This window comes from Dendropsophus ebraccatus, chromosome 11 (assembly GCF_027789765.1).
Source record: "Dendropsophus ebraccatus isolate aDenEbr1 chromosome 11, aDenEbr1.pat, whole genome shotgun sequence".
NCBI classification, from domain to species: domain Eukaryota; kingdom Metazoa; phylum Chordata; class Amphibia; order Anura; family Hylidae; genus Dendropsophus; species Dendropsophus ebraccatus.
In genome coordinates, this window is record NC_091464.1 from 75,708,105 (window position 1) to 75,729,810 (window position 21,706).

General features: G+C 44.4%; 1 protein-coding gene across 1 annotated transcript in view; it reads right to left on the reverse strand.

Moving 5' to 3' along the window:
• Positions 1-21,486, reverse strand: part of CYYR1 (cysteine and tyrosine rich 1) — a 59,184-nt gene extending 37,698 nt beyond the window's left edge. Inside the window, exon 1 of the mRNA XM_069945672.1 lies at positions 21,242-21,486. Within this exon, the coding sequence (XP_069801773.1) occupies positions 21,242-21,311 (70 nt within the window). The 5' untranslated portion in view covers positions 21,312-21,486. The remainder of the gene's footprint in view (positions 1-21,241) is intronic.
• Positions 21,487-21,706: the final 220 nt, after the last annotated feature.

Sequence of the window (21,706 nt, forward strand, 5' to 3'; positions counted from 1 at the left end):
GGAAATAGACCCTAGTGACTGTCTCCAAAGTCACCTTCAAATGGGTTTGTCTTCTGCTGTACTGTATAAAGTTAGAGCCTGAGCTCACAGGACAGCACTCTGATACTCTGGTGGCCCGGTTTAACCCTAAATGTTCCAGCAGAAAAAGATACTTGGACAGAAGCGTCATCCTTTATATGTTTTTATGAGGCTTTACTCCCAGCACGGTGCGGATACCTGGCACATAACAAGGAGCGAGCAGCAGCTGTTGTAGTGACTTCATCTGCCACTATTTCCCATGGGAACAGAGGTGAAAGCAGCGTCTCACCTATTTTCATGCTACTCTGCAAGTCCTCTGAGAGTTCCCAGGTGTACAGAGCTGCTTATCCAGCGCTAACCATAGAAGTGATATGTGACCAGAAATAATTGTAGGGGGTGGGAGGATACATCCTTGAATAAGGTCATCAAATGAGACCGGTTCCAATATCGGAATACCAAGAAGATAGGAAGCAACTATCATAGGATCAGGGTTATAATATAGTATAATGTATACTGCAAAGGCATTCATAGTACAATGTTACCATTATATGGAATCTGATGATCCGGTTATTGTATTAAAATTATTTGTAATCTCAAAATTCCTCAATCAGAACATTAGGGAAATACGCAATATAAAGCTTGTATACAGACAGCACTGTAAATACTGTGCATGAATTCCCTATGGATCTAGAGAACAGACTCATAGGCAATCCATTTGCCGCCGTATGGTGCCATCTTGAGGCACCTTGGTTTTTCCCAGCAGTAATGCACTGAATGGAGAATACGTCTATAATATAGTGATGTATTAGGCTATAATATTTTATACTAAGAGATTCCATAAAATTCAGTTGAAAAAATCAATTTAAGGAATACTGAGCTGATATATGGTACCATACCAGTCAATGGGCACCATAATATAAAGCTCTAAAGCTAGGTGAGTACTGTATATACAGGGGAACTAGAATTAGTAGATGTAGATGGTTCCCGATGCTACAAAAGCAGACACAACAGCCTGTCACTTTAAACTTAACATGTCAATATTTTTCATTGATCAGGGTCTGAGGGTTCAACCAATAACTAGAACTCGGGGAAAGTGAAGCATACAGCCTATTTCTTCTTTCACGCTCTCTGTACCTATGGCAGAGACAGTCCCAACAACTTACATTGTGGGTCCGTCTTAGGGCCCTATTACATGGGATGATTATCGTGCGAAAAATCGTTGTATCGTTCAAATTTAAACGATAATGGCTTTGTGTAATTGCAGGCAACGATCGAAAAATCGTTTGTATGTCGTTGATCATTGATTTAGATCTGAAACTAAAATTATCGTTAATCGTTCGCTGTAATTCCACATTCGTTCGCTCAAGTTCCGCATTTTTCACTAATCGTTCAGTGTAATAGCACATGGTTCATTGTTTTGCTGGGATCACAGGGAGTAAACGATCATGGTAACGATGCAATTTCGATCATAGTAACGATTGTAACTAACGAACATCGTTCTGTGTAATATGGTGTACGATTTCGAGTTAACTATCGTTATCGTCAGTCGTTAATCGTTAAAAATAGCTCAGTGTAATAGGACCCTAAGTCACCTGGCACAGAGCTGGGAGAGAATACAAAAAGGCACACGTCTCAAACCTGTTTTAGATGTGTTTTAAACCCTGAGACCCTGAATACTCACCAAACCAAGCCGGGAGAGAAGAGTGAAGCTGAGCGCTCTCCCACTCTCTGTATCTGTGCAGTTCCATACACCTGCATTGGGGATCTGACTTGGTCACATGGCACAGAGATGGGAGAGAACACACTTAACGCACACACTTCGACCAGCTACTTCTAGTGATTGGCTAAGATTATTTTTTTAAGCAACAGTGCCCATTTAGGTTACACCTCTGCACACAGAGCAAGCACATGATACAGCTACAGCTATATACATGAGGCCTAATAGTGGCCTATTATCTTTTCACTGTATTTCGGGCTATGAATCGGAAGGATCTCTATACTTATCACTATCCAACAATCCAGAATATGTTGTAATCTGACAACCATCGTGTCTCGTAATGCATTATACCGTACCTGTTCATAACACCAGAATGGATTGGCGAGTGTTTTTCTAAATGAATGAACGTAAAATCCATACGATTTACCACCTACCAGATGGTTCTAACAATACCCATATGATTACAATGCTAAAACTCTGAGCTGCTCCAACACTGCGGTCTTGGAGGATTTGCAGATGACAAAGAGGTAATCACTGAAGCATTGTTCCAATGCTGGTACATTATACTGGGACATCTCATCACTGGCAATGGTTTTAAGTGATTTTCGGGGACACTTGGCTACTGAGCCAGTGCTGTTCCAAATATAAAGTATTTATACATAGATGCAATCAGAAGCCTTGTATATATACATCACGACTTGTAAAACATCTCCAATATCTGAATTTTTCCGATTGCCAAATTCAATCAACTTGTTGCTTCATTGGGTCTTTAGGAGCTCCACTTCTCTATGGATTTCTAAGTATGGGAAATTATATGGCACCCCATTACATAGCAGTTGCTATAGGAGCCTAGTCAGGCTGCCAACAGACTCAAGTTTTGTTCAACTTTTTTTGGCCAAAGAAATAATTTGGTATGTGTAGTCATGGAATGCATAGCTGCTATTAGGTCAGGATCCCACCAGAGCTGATGTGGCTCCTCATGGTTGACTTAGGTTGACCTATGCATGTATGGCTCTTTTCCATTAATCCAATATTCTTCATGAAAAAGAAAAGGAGATTTTTTTTGTAAGTAGGCGATCTAGGTGACCAAGAGTGGGCAGACTAAATGGACCAAGTGGTCCTTTTCTGTCAACAATCTTCTATTTTACTAAGGGTGGAAGCCCGTAAAGAATAGCACAACACAAGCATGCAGCATTCGATTACCAGTGGCTGCAGAAGTTTGATGCAGCCTTAAGGCTGCCTGGAAAACATGGATACAGACATAGGCCGGAGACTGTATCCATGCTTTCCAGGATTCCCTATGGCTGCATCAAAGTTCTTCAGCCACCCATATTCAAATGCTGCATCTCTAGAATCCATCATCAACCCCAGCAGATAATGCACCAGCTGAAGCTCAGAGCTAACCCCCACCCCTGTAGAATGACATCTAGACAGGTCCCAGAGCATGCCTAGAAAATACTTCCATTCATATGACTAGTGTCCCCTACAGTCCATTGAGTTAATGTCCTCATATAAAACATATCTCTAAATGCTGTTACAATTGCTCAAACAAGATGACTTGGCTTCATAATAATTTATTTAAAAAAATCAGAAAATGAAACCTGGTGTTAAAAAGTAACATATTAGTATTGGCATTTAATCAGTAAAGAAAAGAAATCTAGGTGTTACATTCTATATTTTTAGCCCATGAAACTAGTCGATGATATATCAGGCAAAAAAATTGCCCTTGCCCTTAGGAAATCAGCCATCTGCCTTACACCTATGGCTTGTTGACCCCTTTGAGTGTATAATACTTGGAAAGCAATTACTTCTAATATTCCTGGAAATCTTGTTGAATAACTCAAAAATCCATTTGTTCCACTATGAAACAAGTGGATGATGTATTGGCCAGAATCCTGCTTCTTACACCCATGGAAGTCAGCAATCTTCAGACAAGGACTCTCCTTCACTGATAGACGGTTCACCCCTTGGACCCTCTTATATGTATGCCTGTGCTGTGCCTATATAACGTATAAAAAGGAGCACAGACAGCGCTCCATGGTGTAGATACCTTCACACCAAAGTAAATGTGTGCTACAAAATAAATCTCACCTGGATTGTGGTTGTGCAACTCCAGAGGCTCAATACTCCAAAGCGTATAAGGCGGTGAGATGGGTGGTCGCAGCCACACCATGGCTAATGATGTACTGTACGTAGCTGACGCATGGTGATGTCATACGTGTACTTGTACGTGCCTTTGTTCTATTGATCTATAACATGTGAAAAAGAAGCCGGCACGGCTGTGAAACGTGTTGTATTTTAATAACATTCTTTTATAACATTCTTTTTTACATTCTTCATGCATCCAGCGGTGTGGAATCTATATAAAGAAAAGGGCATTTACTTCTATCTTCAGTGAATCTGCACATATTATTAGACCATGAAACTAGTGGATAGCATACTGGCCAAGAAGTTGTTCATTGCACTTGAGGAAGTCGGATATTTAAAGGGGTAGTGCAGCGTTTCAAAATTATTCACTAAATAACACACATTATACTTATACAACTTTGTAATGTATGTTATGTTAGTGAATGGCCCCCTTCCCCGTGTCCCCCCCACGCTAGACCCGTAAGTGTGATACATTATACTCACCTAATTCGTGTCGACCCCGACCCCGCCCTCTGCCGCGTCATCAGCTGCTCAGCCGCGATTGGCTGAGCACAGTTATGCTCAGCCAATCGCGGCCGAGCAGCTAATGACGTGGCATAGGGGGGCCGGCATGAGGGACAGATGTAGCGGTTCGGCCGGACTCCCGAAGATGACATTATTGCCCCAAGATGGCGGACGGGGTCGACACGAATCAGGTGAGTATAATGCATCACACTTCCGGGTCTAGCGTGGGGGGGGGGACACACTTGGAAGGGGGCCATTCACTAACATAACATACATTACAAAGTTGTATAACTTTGTAATGTGTGTTATTTAGTGAATAATTTTAAAAACGCCGCACTACCCCTTTAAAGGAAACCTGTCAGGTCCCCAGGGACTAACAAACCAGCCCAGAGACCTGACAGATAAGGAGAAGAACATTCTGATGTTGTTCTCCTGAACACCTTATGTTGCCACGGAGCAAAGAAAATTAACTTTATTCACCATAGTTGTGACTGCTTTTAGCAACCACTGCGAGTTAGAGACACTACAGTCTGGACAGAAGAAGAAGTGGCATTGTGACTGTGACCAATTGGTGTTGCTGTGAATAAAGTCGATTTATAGTTGTAAGATCAGGGCAGTTTCTAGAGGCGGGCGGGCTGGGCCACTGCACAGGGCAGCGGCAGTTAGGGGGCGCTCTTGTCATCCCCCAGCCACCCGTCCCATTACCCCATCATCTGCCCCTCCAGCCGCTTTATCACCTGCCCAGACTGCCGTGGCGCCGCCTGGACCCACTCATTGGACCCACTCATTGAGGGGTCCATATGCTCACTGCACCCCTTATTAGATTCCTTGAGGGGTGTAGTTTCCAGAATGGGGTCACTTCTGGGGGGTTTTCAATGTCTTGGCCACACAGGGCCTTTGTAAATGCGACATGGCATTCACCATCCATTCTAGACAAATGGCGCTCCTTCCCTTCGGAGGCTTACCCTGCACCCGCATGGCGCTTTATGTCAACATGTGGGGTATTTCCGTACTCAGGGAAAATTGTTCTACACATTTCGTGTTTTTTTTATCTTTTAACCCCTTGTGAAAATGAAAAAATAAAGACTAGATCAATGATTTAGTGTAAAAATTTAATTTTTTTTTACACTAAATGTTGGTCTAGCCTTGATTTTTTCATTTCCACAAGGGGTTAAAAGGGAAAATTAACACAAAACGTGTAGGGTAATTTCCCCTGAGTACGAAAATACCCCACATGTGGATATAATGTGCCATATGGGCACAGGGCAAGCCACCAAAGGGACAGAGCGCCATTTAGAGGCTGGAATGGAGGACGAAGGCCATGTCGGGTTCGCAGAGTGCCCTTGCTGCCAAAACATTGGAAACCCCCACAAGTGACCCTATTATGGAAACTACACCCCTCAAGGAATGTAACAAGGGGTATAGTGAGCATATGGACCCCACTGGTGACGGCACAAATGTGGAACAATGTGCTGTTAAAATGAAAAATTTAATTTTTTACACTAAAACGTTGGTGTAACTTTGAATTTTTCATGTTCACAAGGGGTTAAAAGAAAAAAATAAATGCCTAATCACGTAGCGCAATTTCCCCCGATTACAAGAGTACCCCACATGGGGACACAAAGTGCAAAGTAACCGCACGGAAAGCCTCCAAAGGGAAGGAGCGTAATTTGGATTTTGGAAGCTGGATTTGGCCAGAATGGAGGACGAAGGGCTCTCAGAGCCCCCATGCTGCCAAAACAGAGGAAACCCCCCAAAAGTGACCCCAACGAACTCAGGAATCTGTGGTTCGTACGGGGTGGGGTCACTTGGGGGGGCTTCCTGGGGCCTAGTCCTGGGGCAGCGCCTTGGGGGCTTGTCATCACTAAATGGTGATGACGATGAGGAAGAAGAGGAAGGAAGAGGGAACGAGGGATCTTCCTCTTCTCCCTCACTGGTTGTCTCAGTATCGGAGGCAATCCAGGCGAATGCCTCTTCAGCCGAGAACAACCTGTGGGCCATTTTGTTTTTTTTCCTAAGGATGTCTTCACACACACCAGATACGCACACTGCGGATCCAGCGTCAGTGCATCCCTATGATTGACATCCCTCTGCCTATATGTAAGTTAACGCCCGCTGCCCGGAGCATACTTTGCCTCCTCCCCGCTCCAGCTTGCTTCGGGGCTCCCGCCTCCCACTGATTGGCTGAGCGGGATGTCCTGCTGAGAACCCCCGAAGCAAACCAGAGTGGGGAGGAGGTGATGTATGCTCCGGCCATCGGGGGGTTAACTTACATACACGCAGCGGGATGTCATTCCTACTGCGTGTATGTATTCTCATAGGGATGCACTGGGGCTGGATCCGCAGAGGATTTTGCTGCAAATCTGCAGCGTGAAATCCCCTGCGGATCCGGTGTGTGTGTGAAGGCATCCTTAGAGGGGTGTGTAAGTGTTATACTTTTACACGTGTAAGTGTTAGTGTTAGTGTTAGTGTTTTATGTACTGTTTTTACATTTTATTTGTGTGTTTTTTAAGAGGGGAGGGTGGCAGCGAAGAGGGTAAGAGGAGAGGGTGGCAGGGGAGGGGAGAGGGGCGGCAGGGGGGAGGGGAGAGGGGCGGCAGGACGGAGGGGAAAGCAGAGAGGGTAGGAGGAGAGGGTGGCAGGGGAGAGAGGGTAAGAGGGGAGGGTGGCCGCGGAGAGGGTAAGAGGAGAGAGTGGCAGGGGAGGGGAGAGAGTAGGAGGAGAGGGTGGCAGGGGAGGGGCGGCAGGACAGAGGGGAGAGGGTAAGAGTAGAGGGGCGGCAGGACAGAGGGGAGAGGGTAAGAGTAGAGGGGCTGCAGGACAGAGGGGAGAGGGTAAGAGGAGAGGGGCGGCAGGGGAGAGAGGGTAAGAGGGGAGGGTGGCAGCAGAGAGGGTAAGAGGAGAGGGTGGCAGGGGAGGGGAGAGGGGCGGCAGGACGGAGGGGAGAGCAGAGAGGGTAGGAGGAGAGGCTGGCAGGGGAGAGAGGGTAAGAGGGGAGGGTGGCAGCGGAGAGGGTAAGAGGGGCAGCAGAACGGAAGAGACAGGGTAAGAGGAGAGGGTGGCAGGGGAGAGAGGGTAAGAGGGGAGGGTGGCAGGACGGAGGGGAGAGGGTAAGAGGAGAGGGTGGGAGGAGAGAGGGGGTGGCAGGACGGAGGGGGGGTGGGCTGGCAGGACAGAGGGGGGGCTGGCAGGACGGAGGGGGTGGCAGGACTGAGGGGGGCTGGCAGGATGGAGGGGGCTTGAAGGATGGAGGTGGTGGCAGGACGGAGGGGGGATGACAGTACGGAGGGGGGTGGAAGGACTGAGGGGGGCTGGAAGGATGGAGGGGGTGGCAGGACGGAGGGGGGGGGCTGACAGTACGGAGGGGGGTGGCAGGACTGAGGGGGGGCTGGCAGGACTGAGGGGGGGCTGGCAGGACTGAGGGAGGGCTGACAGGACTGAGGGGGGTGTCAGGACGGAGGGGGGGTGTCAGGACGGAGGGGGGCTGGCAGTACGGAGGAGGGGGTGCTGGCAGGAGAGGGGGGGGTGCTGGCAGGACAGGGGGGGCTTGCAGGACAAGGGGGGCTTGCAGGACAGGGTTCGTGTGTTTAAAGCGGTTCGGGCTGTATTATGCGCAGAAAAATAGCTGGAAGAAGAAGAAGAAGAAACGGAAGAAGAAGAAGAATACGGATTACAATATAGTGCTTTTCAAGCACTATAATAACTCAACAATCCATATTTTCCAACTAGTGGGAGGCATACTGGCCAAAATGCTGCCCCTTACACTCAGGTAAGTGGGTCATCTTATGAGACAGTCTATTATCTACTTACAGTATGAACCGTTCACCTCATATTCCCTTTCTTCTTAATGTTTTATTTAGGTAAATATTTATAGTAATATAAAGACAATTGCTTCTAACGTCCCTAGAAACTCTTCAGGACGACTCAACAATCCATCACTTTCGACCACGGAAGTTTAATACTTCATTTCTATTGTGTTATTTTCCTGTGTCCTTTGCTTCGCATACCCCGTCGTTGTAGGCAGCTGTAATTAATCTTAATTCTCGGATATTCCATGGAGCCGAATGTTTGTTTTGGTAATAATTACATTTGGATAAACAGCTTTAAAGTCATTTCCCAGATTTCTATCTTTTTAAAGGCCATTCCCTATAGAAAGTCACATTATCTGAGAAGAGATGAGATTATTTCTTTCACAGTCCAGCACTGGGCCAAGAGACAAAGATCAACTTTCATTACTAGTTACCAACTTCAATTAAAATGGCTAATAATGGAGCCTAATTTTCTGTATCTAATTGTGTGCAGTTGCGGGGATGAGGCAGCTTCCACCGGGCTCTCATTGTGTAGAACACTAGATATTAACCAATTACAAGGTAAGAACGGATTCATTAAATCAGGTTGATAATCAAATTGTCCATAAAGTGGGTTAATGTCTCAGAACCACAGAGTAAAAAGGCAATCCTCGAAGCCGCCCTTGAAGCGGTAGATGACAGAATGCAACGGCCGCTTTCTCTGGTGGCCCGTAGAATAGCGGCAGAGAATCTCAACTTTATTTCCATGGTGTTAGAATGAAGAACACTTGTTCATTATTTCCCATTTAGTTACATGAGGCATAAAAGGTTAATTGAAAATGTCCATATTATAAGATGGAAGATGGCGCTTGAGGAGCCTGGTAAGGAACAGATCATTTTCTTAATGGATCTAATTTTTAATTAATGTGATTTTCTTTTATGCATTATATATGGAGCGGTTATCTACCTGCATGGCTCAGTCGGCTAGAAAGACGGGAGAAGTGAACCATGGCCGCGGGCCTGGTCAAGAGTTCAAAGAAGGCAGCATTAGCAAGACTTGTTACTGTTAGTACGGCTTACCCAAAGACTGCCGTAGGAGCAGGTGACAAATCTTGAACTGAAAAAAATTACTTTACCCATTACCTTATCTTTGAGAACCTATACGTATTCAATAACTATTGGCTAAGCAATCAGGATCCCTCGGCCCTGTGGATTGGCTGCAAGAAGCATTGTGTTTAATCAAGTGATCTGCGGTGTCGCGCTTGTAACACCAGGTGAGCGGCTCTAGAGCCACAGATAAACTCCAATTTTAAAGTTTGCGGTAACACATTATGTGCACCCCCAGTGTTTTCTATCTCTCCTAGTTACATTGAAAACAAAGGAAGGCTCAAGTATTTAAAGGGGAACTCCAGGAAGAGGTTAAAAATAATGAAACTTCTGCAGAAGCATAACGCATTACTTACTTGTCTATCCCAGTGTTAAGCTACCAAAAATCCATTTGTTTGGGGGGGGGGGGGCTCTCTGTATTGTGTTTCTGTCCTTCCTGGTTTAGCATTTCCCAGAATGCAATGCTTTCCCTCATGTGACCATCACAGTCCCCACCCATTGCAATCAGTAAAATTAGTGCAGCAGCTGCTTCTGTTCGGTCAGAGATGGTGAATCACTCAGGGGATTGTGGGATCCAGCCAAGCCTCCTGTGACATCACGCCCTGCCACCTGTCTGCATCATCAGCAAACACACACAATGTGAGACAGAGGCATGGAAGATTTGTCTCCTAAGGGGGGATAGCAGCAGGAGCAGGAGACAATGTGAATTGGCACATAGGCCATTTTTTTTCACTTCCTGGATTTCTATCAGCTACCAGTGTGGCAGAACCGTACATATACGGTAAAACATTCTATAGACACATCTATATAACTTTTAATGTACTTTTAATAGAAAACAAGTTTTTCTTATCCGGAGTTCCCCTTTAACTAGGTGCCCCCCTCTCAGCAGAGTGGAGGGTACCTGGTTAATCTTAAAGTGACAGTCTGGACCCCAGGGCACTAACTGTGCCATGTTGGTGGCGCTGGGGTGGGGGTGGTGACCCACCTCAGCCACTGATTAGCTGAACAGGGATAGTGATTACAGATAGAAGACCGGAGCGGTAATAATAGTATCTTAGTACCCACCCCCTATGCAATTTAAAGTCTACCTTTCATGTACCTGCAGAGAGATACTTTGCTAATCACAGCCCCCCCATGTATCACCCATTTCATCACAGACATTATTGTTGGTCTTGGCTCAGAGATCAGCTGTAACCCCCCCCCCCCCCCCCCCCCCCCCCGAATTAATTTTCGGTGTAGTACCTCTAACTAAATTACTATAGTACAGCAATGTGTTGTTTTCTGCCACATGTGTGATTTGCACATTTAAGGTGCTAAGTCTCAAAACTTCTCACCTCCTCCAGAATAAGACTTGAAGTTTTAAATACTGACTCGGTTGCCAGGAGAAATCCTTAATTCCCTGTTTGTTCTTGGAGAAGTTCAGGAGAAAGTACAGAGGGGAGATACTGGCAATGACTAAGCTTCATAGAGTTAACCAAACACCTTCTAAAGATATTTTGCTATATTCCAAGAATATGCTCAGCATGTACACTAAAAGCAAAGGCTGTTCCACTGAAAGGCAAAGGCTGTTCCTCTTTTGGTGAATCAACAAAGTACCCGGTAAACTTTCCAAACTCTGGCTCCGGAGGGCATTCCCCTGCTCCAGATGAGACAAAGATTGGACAATGGGTACTTGCTATTTATTAAATTGTACAAAAAGTTGCAGATAGATGGCCCTATAGTTATGCAATTTACACTACAAATGTCTAATATGTCCCCTTTGGTTTTCCAATGTTAATTCAGGTTTAATCCCCACAACATGCTGACGATTCCCAACCTTCTGTCACGGTAGACCTGGTCCTTCGAAAAACCCCATAACCAGAAGTCCTGAGATTGCGTTAATAAGAAGGCCAAGCTGTTGAGAAATAATGGCTGAACACCCATACATCTGTCAAAGTCTGCCAATAGCCTAAACTACCATTCCTGCTAGAGTGCCACTTATCAACAACTTTTTGTACTAACAATTTTTATTTAATGGCAGGTGAATACTAGCGACAATCTCTCCAAATCCCCCCATATACCTAAATGCTCAGCGTGTCTGAATGTTTCCATGTTCTGAGTAGAAAGAGGACAGCTTATCTGCTAAAGAACAAGAGGATTGGGTAGTTGAAACTTTTTGTCTTCCCCAACTTCCTCTGTAAAGGAGAACAGCCTATGGCTATGTTCACACAACGTCAAAAATAGAGAAAAGGCGGACGATTTTGATATTTTAAAAAAAGTCAGTTATTGGTGCGATTTAACTTACTGCAATGCAATGCATTAAAGTCAACGGGAAGACTGATGTCCAGTGCACACAATGTATTGAATAACAGACATTTTACCACGGATGTCAAAATAATGAACATGATCATTATATTTGGACATCTTTTGCAAACAGCGGACCTTTGTTATTAGTTGTTCACAAATAGTTTTGTCACCGTTTTGTCTCTGCTTTTACTATTAAATTCAATGGACTTTGCAATTAAGCCACACCCAAAGGGCAATTAGTAACCCAAACTAGAATAATGTACAAACACCAGTCATTGCTCTAAGGGTCCTATTCCACGGCCCGATGATCGTTGAGCGAGGGCTGCAAGGACATCGTTACCGATGTCCTTGCAGCCCTTGCAGCATCATACATTACCTGTCAGGTCTTCTCGGCGCTGTCTTCATCCCCAGGTCCCGCGCGCTCTATCTTCAGAATGGCCGGTCAGCTGACTGGCCAAACTCAGCCAATCACAGGCCGCGGCGGTCCCGGCCTGTGATTGGCTAAGCGCTCTGTCAGCTGACCTGCCATTCTGAAGATAGAGCGCGAGGGACCCGGGGATGAAGACAGCGCCGAGAAGACCTGACAGCTAATGTATGCTGCTGGTTGTCAAATCGTCGGTCGCCCACCGCGTACCGCTATTCAACTGTAGGGATGCGCGGTGGGGGAACGATGATTTTAGGTCTAGCCCTAAATGAACGATCAGCCGATGACACGATCATCGGTTGATCGTTCTCTCTATTTCACCAAACGATAATCGGCCGAATCGGGCCAAATGGGGCCGATCTGGCCGATTATCGTTATTGTGGAATAGGGCCCTAAGGGGAGGCCACAACGTCCATTATTTTAGCCTCAAAATGACAGATGTCATTTTAACGGAGCTGAAAAAACGTTGTGTGAACATAGGCTATGGCTCTATCTATGTTTTCCAGGACTTCCTAGAGTGGGATCCAACTTCTGCAGCTGTTGGGAATCAAAATTCTGAGCGTTGGGGTTTGGATAATGTTATCGAACCTGAACATTTTGACCCGCTCAAGACTAGTCAAGAGGCTACCATACACATGAGATGGTCAGCCACTTCTACCATTGGATTTAGCCAATACATGTCAAATGTGCATTAGAGTATCCCTTTAAATTTCAAGATGCCCTTTTATTGAGGTCAAAAACGAGGTACCTCCACAAAGTCAAAAGACGAAATAGGTCACCATTGGAATTAGAGGCCATGTTTCCTGTACATCAAAAAGACAATAAGAAAAGAAAGAAGAATATGGAATCTATACCAACAAAGTCTTTAAAAATAAGTTCAACATCCTATGAAAAAGGGAGAGGAAAAGCTAAACTCTTGAAGTAGATGAAAGATTGTCAAATAAATAAAGATGTCCTGCCCTCCCCCCAACCTCTATCCCACTGACCTTAATTTGCACTTGATTTATAAAGAAACAAAGCCGCTCATCATTTGCATTTCCATTACTCTCCGCACATTTACATATTAAGGGAGCCAATTAGTTTGCTAAATGTGATACAAAATGTTCTGTCAAGTGCAAATGACTGGCCACAAAGCCTGGCGACACTGGTGACATCCAGCTTATGTAATGACATGTGCATGAATGATGCAGGACCACAAGTTCTGGAGACCAAACTCATTGATGTGGCCCCCAGCTCCTCCGCAGGACAATGTATTTCCTAATCAGAAATCAGTATATGGTTGTAGAGGGGCCTCCGACGGTGATGATACGAGATAAAAGTCATACCTAGACCACATTCACACAACAGGATTTCAGTAGTTGTAATCCAAAAATGGAACTGGGACCGGAAAACAGAGGAGGTACAAATGTTTCTAAATACTTCTTTTTCATGTAGTATCCACTCCTAATTTTAACCAAAATACCGCCATATGAAAATGGCCTTAAAGGGGGTTTCTATGTTATGTAAACTACGCAGAATCATTGTATAATTAAAAGTTCTACAACTTTATAATATCAGTTCCTCTGCATTTTCAAGATTTTAGTGTGATGTCAGTGAATGAGAACATTATCAGTCGAAGAGCTGCAAACCCTGTAACTAGTCCTGTTCTCAGCTAAAGGGCGTATTACATGCCCCGATTTACCACATAAGCGAGCGCCGATCTACTTGATTGGTGCCCGCTTACAGTGCCTATTACTGGCTAGGGATTGGCTGAGTAACCTTGACTTCAGAGATGGGTGTAGAAGCTTCAGCAGCGGCTCTGGTCAGTTGGGAAGGGGAAAGAGGACACTGGGGAGCGTGGGTAGGTAAGTATGTATGTTTATTAAACCAAATCGAGTCTGATTGGGCAGATAATTTGCCCCATGTAATAGGGTCTTAAGAATCCAGTCTAGAAAATGCTCTGTAAGGTAAACCACCTGGTTCCCATTGTGGCAGTGAGTAGTTATCTTATATTGAACAGAAACATCACATAATTGTCGGCAGATCCCAATGATGTCATCTAACCCTCTGATGTACGGCTAAGGTGAAGACCCAAGGTGTTGAAGACCCCCAGGCAATTGCCCTTTTTGACAAAATGTAAACTTAAAGTCATCTGGCAGGAATGGAAGGAAATAAGGATTTAGACGTGTATTAGTATGTGGACCGGATACTAATGTTTCACAGGAAGTGACCTTTGACCTTGTCATCCATAGCGTAAAAGATGTGACTGTGCATAATAACCTTCTGGGCTATTTCCTGTGCAGTAATCCTCTAATAGTGCAAGGAACCAGATGTTAGAAATTATCTCTTATGCCAAAAATATGGAAAGTGCTTCCATACCCATCAGATGAGCTTGGGTCCATTTATTACAATGAGGCTTTCTTTTGCCTGGGGCAAAGTTTTCATTTATTGTCCTAGTCCTGTATCTAAGCACCATGGCCAAAGGAAAGTGGCTTTTTGGCACCCCCTCTGGTTGTCTCCCTCATATTACAGTGTCAAAAAGGTCTCACTGATGAAGTTTCACTTTAAAAATACAGTTATATGGCCTAATCCCACGCAATCCCCCAAACTAGGTCACTAAAATACTAAAATAACTACTAGGTGATAGTGGATAAAAATATAAACTCTATTTTAGGGTTTCTACCTGTGATTAAAAAAGAATTAAGCTGGAAAAGTCATAGGTTTTATGATTTTTTACAGTATGAAACCAAAAATAAACTAATCAGTCATGAAAAAGACTCAAAAACACTTTAAGGGTGCCCCCACACGTACCGAATCTGCAGAGGATTTCACACTGCTAGTTTGCAGCGAAATCCACTGTGAATCCTGGTAGTGTGAAGTTCAATGGGGTTAGCATACATTACCTGCTCGGTACCACGACTGCATGTGAGGCTCCCGACTCCCGTCGGTCCTGCTCAGCCAATCAGTGCACAGCAGCAGCAGGACCGATGGGAGCCGGGAGCCTCACATGCAGCCGCCGCACTGAGCAGGTAATGTATGCTACGGGCTGCGGGGGGTTAAAGGGGCCGGGTATGTAACCCCATTGAACTTCACACTACCAGGATTTGCAGCGGATTTCCATTGCAGTTCCGGTATGTGTGAAGCTACCATTACTAAATAAAAAAGTTACGTTTTAACTGATTATTGAGCAGAAATCTGTATCATACCACAAATCTGAGATGTTGGTCCTAGATATTAAAGGGGTGCTCCAGCGTGGGGGCACTTTTTTGGGGGGACCGGGGAGGAGGTGACGTCTCAGGGCTGCTCAGCCACTCAGTGAAGGAGGCGGGATCCGAGCTGACTTCAAAAGGATCCCGCCTCCTTCACTGAGTGGCTGAGCGGACCTGAGACGTCACGTCTCGGGCCCGCGCCAGACAGCCGGAAGCCGGAACCGGGCACCGGAGCGCAGTGATGCGGGACCCGTCGCTGGAACCGGGGAGGTAAGTGGACGTCTTTTATTTCAGCCACCTCCTCCCCGGTCCCCCCAAAAAAGTGCCCCCACGATGGAGCACCCCTTTAAAGGAGCTGCTCAGAGAATTCACATTGTACTTAACTAAGCCCAGAGTGAGATGAAAAAGTAAAATACATGTACTCACCTGACACTGATCCCCACTCCCTAGTGCATCCTGCTCTTAATACATAGAAATACCTGATCAGACAAGTAAGCGAGTTCTTTGGTTGACCGGTATTAATACAGATCCCCCCACACATATTCTAGCTAAAGCTTTGGCTATCCAGGCTTGATGGGAATTGTAGTTTTGCAACTAATGGGAAAGGGGGAAGAAAGCCACTACCAGACAGCTTATCTTTCCTGAGAACAATAGAATCAGACTTGCCAAAAATCCAATAACCCGAAGAGTCAGGAGGTCTTCATGCATATTATATGGACCACCGATCCTTCTGTTATTGGTGAATATTAATCTAATGTATACGGCCAGCTTGAAATGTCAACTTGCTCTGTCCGAATGAGGTGTCTGGCAGTGACTTATTTCCTCTCCCTATTGAGAACACATGTATGAGCATGCATGTTTATAAAGGCATTCAGAGAGAACAGCTAGCGTGTATGACCAGCCTTAGGGTAGCTTCACTTGCACAGGATCCACAGCGGATTTCACTCTGCGAATTTGCAGCAAAATCCGCTGTGGATCCATTGCCAGTTCTTTTCTATGAGAATACACCCTTGCAGCAGTGTGTGTAATTCAAACCCTTGCTGGCCAGAGCATACATTACCTGGTCGGCGGCTTGCTTTGGGGGTCCCAGCGCACTGATTGGCTGAGAGGGACGTGCAGACGCTGGGAACCACTGAAGCAAGCCTGATCCAGTACGTGTGAAGGCAACCTTAGACTGGACTGCGGCCTACGGTATCTTCTAATGATGCCATCCTATAATGACCCTTAGTCTGGGTTCACTAATAATCCATACTTCATTTATCATTTCATAAAGTTGTCGGCCATCAGTGTTAATTCTTATAATTATTGTCTTTTTCTGTTATCAGTCGGGAAAAATGCAAAACCTATTCTGGAACCTTTCAACACTTCCCACAGTATGAATGATTTTCCATGGCAAAACCTACTCATATGGTGGAAAATATCTGCTCACCAACACCTGTTTCCTAACCAGCTTCTCAACCTGATTCCTCATCACAGGAAATCTCTGTTCTGACGACCAAATTCACTTTGGTGAACCAGGTGTTAGACGGCATCAATCTCAACTGATATAGTTAAAGGGGTTGTCCGGCGATCGGCCTGTTTAAATTTATTGCTGCTGGTGCATATAAACCAGTAAACATGTTATCCTTACCTGTACGGCCCTCAATGTCCTCTTCTAGTGTCACTGGTGTCCCCCGATAACTGCAGAGTCTCCACTTCTGAGACTATATCATCTCGGGAGTGACAGCCCACTTAGCCAATCACTGAATGAGACGGGACAGCCCCCACGGCCAGTGATTGGCTGAGCAGGTTGTCATTCCAGAAACAAGTTAGTCTCGGAAGTAGAAGCTCTGCAGTCAGCGGGGGATACTGGTGGCACCAGAAGAGGACACAGAGGGCCACACAGGTAAGGATATGGACCCACAGCAATATAGAAAAAAAGGCTGACCACCAGACAACCAAGATAAAAAGGTATTCTCATCTCAACCAATATAGCTATACTTGTAGGGTAAATCTAGTTATATACTTCTGCAAATACATTCATTTACTTGCCTCCTTCTCCTGCCCACTCTTTCCCTCCCATTGTTGACACCTCGTTGTTTAGGTTACAGACCACCACTCTGCTCTAAGAGCAGTGGTCTGGCTGGTGTATATATAGAGATATAGGTGGAGATTTATCAAACATGCTGTAATCAGATTCAACCTTTCCTTTTACAAAGAGTCTGTGAGGAATGAAAGGTGGAATCTGATTGGTTGCTAGGGGCAACTGAGCCAGTTTCACCTTACACCATGTTTAATAAATCTCCACCTATATCTCTATACAGTTACATTATATTCATGTACGTGTATACATCAGTCCAGCCACTGCTTTTCGAGGCCGACATGGAGGAGCATGTGACCATGCCCCACCCTCCCCAGTGTCCACCATAGGCATATACAGGCTCAGTGTTGGATACTTGGGTGCGGGACATGGTCACACGCTTCTTCATGTCGGCCATTTTTTGGATAGACACACGATAGAACAGGACGACACAGCCTGGGGAGGGGAGTCTGACTTTAGCTCTATGAAGTACATAGGGAGCTGCTGTCAGTAAGCGCAGTGAGTACAGTTACTAACACTGAACAATATTACTATCTTGACAAGTCCTACAAGTATAACTAAATTAGTTAAGATGGGAATACCCCTTTAACACTAATATAAATGAGCCCAAAAACATAAAAAATGACTACTAAGTGAGTCCAGTCCATAGATGTCCATTTTGGGGATTTTAAAACTTAGCCTAATGCGACCTCTGGCCTGTACAGAATACCTTGAAGGTACATTATCAATATCATTGATCTTAATTACAGGCCTGAAGCCTGAGGCTGCATTACTGATAACTGTTTAACAGCTGCACTATTGTCATGGAGACTTTGTGTGGATCCTCATCACCAAATACATTGATGTTCTCACGTGAAGACCCATAGCTATTAATATATAGGGCAGCTAGGAGGTAAATATTGTTGTCTTAGCTGATATTGCCAGGAGATGCTGCTATCTTCTAAGAATTAACTGCTGTGACCCTGTAGGAGATATATAATATATCACAGGTGACCCATGAAATCAATGGGACATCACATAATTCAGGCCTATACTGAGTCCTCCATAGCACAGGACATTCTATTTGTTCTCTACAGCCTCTTTAATCTGACCCATAGAACGGCGCTCTCAAAGGGAAGCCGGTGCCGCGGCCCGTTTTTCGAACCGTGATCCGGTTCCCATGTACAGTGTGGTTCTATCCACAAGTCCCAGGCCGGGGCTGAAGCACAGAAGGCAGACTGGGCCGCCCCCAGTGGGAGAGAATTCCCTCCCCTCCCCTCAACAACAGGATGAAAAAGGTGGTTATATCAGGAGATATGCTAAATGCCTTCTTTTCTGATATGTAGCTCTTTCCCATTCATTGTTGACAGCTCATTGTCTTGGTTCCCGACCACCACCACTCTGCTCTACAAGGAGTGGTCTGGTTGGTGTATATGTATAGAGACGCAGTATATATATATATATATATATATATATATATATATATATATATATATTTATTTATATTTATTAAGAGTAACTTGGTTTAAGAGCATTTTGGTTGAAGTGCTCACAGTTTTTCAAAATTGTGACTTGGTTTAAGAGCATTGCTTTGGTTTAAGAGCTCCCTGTACTGGGTGGGAACGCGAGTGAAGGAGGGGTATTGTCTGCATAGCGAGGTCTACAGCCCTGTACTCTGACCCAGGGAGTCTCCCTCACCTTAAAAATCAGAGCAGATCCACTTCAGGCTGGGGCTTACATCAGGGGACAGGACTGTGGAGGTAATCTCTCCATAGCTGTAACCCCTCTCTCCCCGGACAGTGAATGCTGCATGTATGTGCCCACATCTGTCCTGCTCATTCCTTCATACTTCCTGCAGTGTCTGTCCTCCCTGGTGTTTCTCATCCTCTCCATTACTGTACAGTAACTTATAATATCACATATTCTGCTGTTTCTGAATGTTTGTTTCATCTGTTTTACATGTTATTCAGAATAATAAATCATTATTTTTGGGGTGTGGAACCAATTGTCTGCATATCAGTGAATTCTTATGGGAAAATTTGCTTTGGTTTAAGAGTGGATTTGGATTATAAGCGCTGTTCTTGAACGAATTATGCTCGTAATCTAAGGCACCACTCTAATATATATATATATATATATATATATATATATATATATATATATATATATATATATATATATATATATATATACACACACACACACACACGTATGCTGTAGCTTTATATACAGCAGCCAAATCACTGGTTTTGAAGCAGAGTGGTGGCGGTAACCTAAACAATGTGTTGGCCATATCAGGGGAATGAGGCAAATTTACTAAATTAATGCATCTGCAAATATATTTAACTTGACAAGACCTACACGTGCAACTATGTTCATTGAGATGGGAATATCCCTTAAAGGAAACATTATAATAAAGAAGTAAACTTTCTATAAGGATATTGAGTGCTTCAGTATCTCCAGTATTTAGTCCCTGTATGTTGGTATTATTTCAGCACTGTATGGCGGTATTACTTAGACATTGTTTGGCAGTGCAGCATAATGTTCTTGCAGTGTATTGCGGTGTTATCACTAGATAGCATTGTTAAATAGACAACTATTGTTGTATTTTTTGGCAAACGTATGGCAATATATGGCAGAGGACACCAGCAGACGGTACAGCGCAGAGCTTCATCCAGTATACACTGCACACACTAAATGATATTTGTAAAGTAAGGTTGCGCTTTATTCTATGTCTATAAATGAGTTTTATAGGTTCTCTTTATGGCTGTCTGACCTTTGATCACATGGTCATCTTTACGGCTTACAATAAATAACACTCTGCACAGCACACTGTATATACACCTGTCCCCGGCCAATACAGAGGCAGATCTGCACTGTGTATACAGCTGTTCCTCCAGCTGGTGCTCTGGTCAGTCTGTGTGTACACCAGCATGCTGTCCTGTCGTCTGCTATGTGCTTCTACTATGTCTTGGGGAGCCAACCCTCAACCCCTTATGATAACACAGACGTTCCAATAATTGTCATCCAGTAATCCAGAAAATCCAATAATCCAGTAATCCAGAAAAGCAAAGTTATAAAGCAGATGTGTAGATATTTATCTACCATTATATACTTGTTTATGACCTTCTAATAATCCAGAAATATTTCTTCTTCTTCATATTATTATTATTTATTTATTGAGTAATTTTTAATACAAATATACAACCATGTGTTAATTTCAGGGACTAGATCTATAGAGGAGACACTATGGCAGCAAGCAATATATTGTACTTCATGGCTTTACCTGAACCCTGAGCACCCCAATAACACTCCAAACCCCAATTTTCGAAATCAACATTTTTCAACTTATGGCTCCTCAACTTTGCAAAACTACAACTCCCATCATGCACTGACAGCTGCAGGCAGAAGTTTTGCCCCAAGTCACAAATCCAACCTAATGTTTCCCATTGTCCCCATATGACCTAGTACTGTATAAGGTTCCTATGTTACTGAAGCGGAGCTGAGTTTGTGCCTTGAAGCATTGTGCTAACTTTCTCAGCTAATTGTTGGTTTACATTCAGTGATATCCAACACACAGGGAGTTGTGCCAAATGACAAACTCATCTTTTCTACACATGTATTGCCTCCATGCCCCATCATTTCCAGTCTATCTACTGAACAAGTTTTTTCCTATTGTTAACTGATATTTTGTCCATACTCAAATATATTAAAATCCAAGATATCTGTATTTTTGCACGGCCACAGACGTAGCAGAGCTGGGTTTGTACGCTATGTTCAAAGGGGTCATCCCAAGACAAAAAGTTATAATCTATCCACAGGAAGCTGGCTGACTGCTAGGACCCCCACCAATAACAAGAGTGGCAGGCCATTGGATAAGTGATAACTTTTAATTTGGGCATATCCCTTTTTTTCTCAGTGTTAGATGACAAATTCAGCTCTGCTACATCTTTACAAGTTAATTAACAAAGTAACAAAGGGAGGGGAGTGCTGAGGACTTACTTGTGCTGAGGGCTGAGAGCAGCAGAGCTGTCCGCAGACTGGTGTGGCTGGATGCCCTAGTTATGTCCATCCAAACTTTAGAGGCAGCGAGTTTCTCCGGGGATAAAGGCACGGCGTGCGAATTCAGGCTGGAGTCAACGTCATATAATGCACAATAACCTACATAGATTGGCTGGATGTGACTGTGCCCTTGTCATCAGCAGCCTCCTTCATACAGAGCTGTGAAGCTGTTGTCCCCCCCACCCCACAGGTTTTCTTTGTGTGTGTGAGAATTCCCTTCTCCTTCCTCTTGTATTCCAATAGCTTTTCCTGATGCCTCCATTCTCAGATTTCACATTTCTGCTTAGTGGGTGGCAAGTGTTTTTTTTTTTTTTTTCCCCTTTAAAGATACAGCTCTGTGTGTGATATCCTCCAGGCGCCTCTGCCTCTCTTTATAAAAAGTTTAAGAGCATTTCCTTATCTACT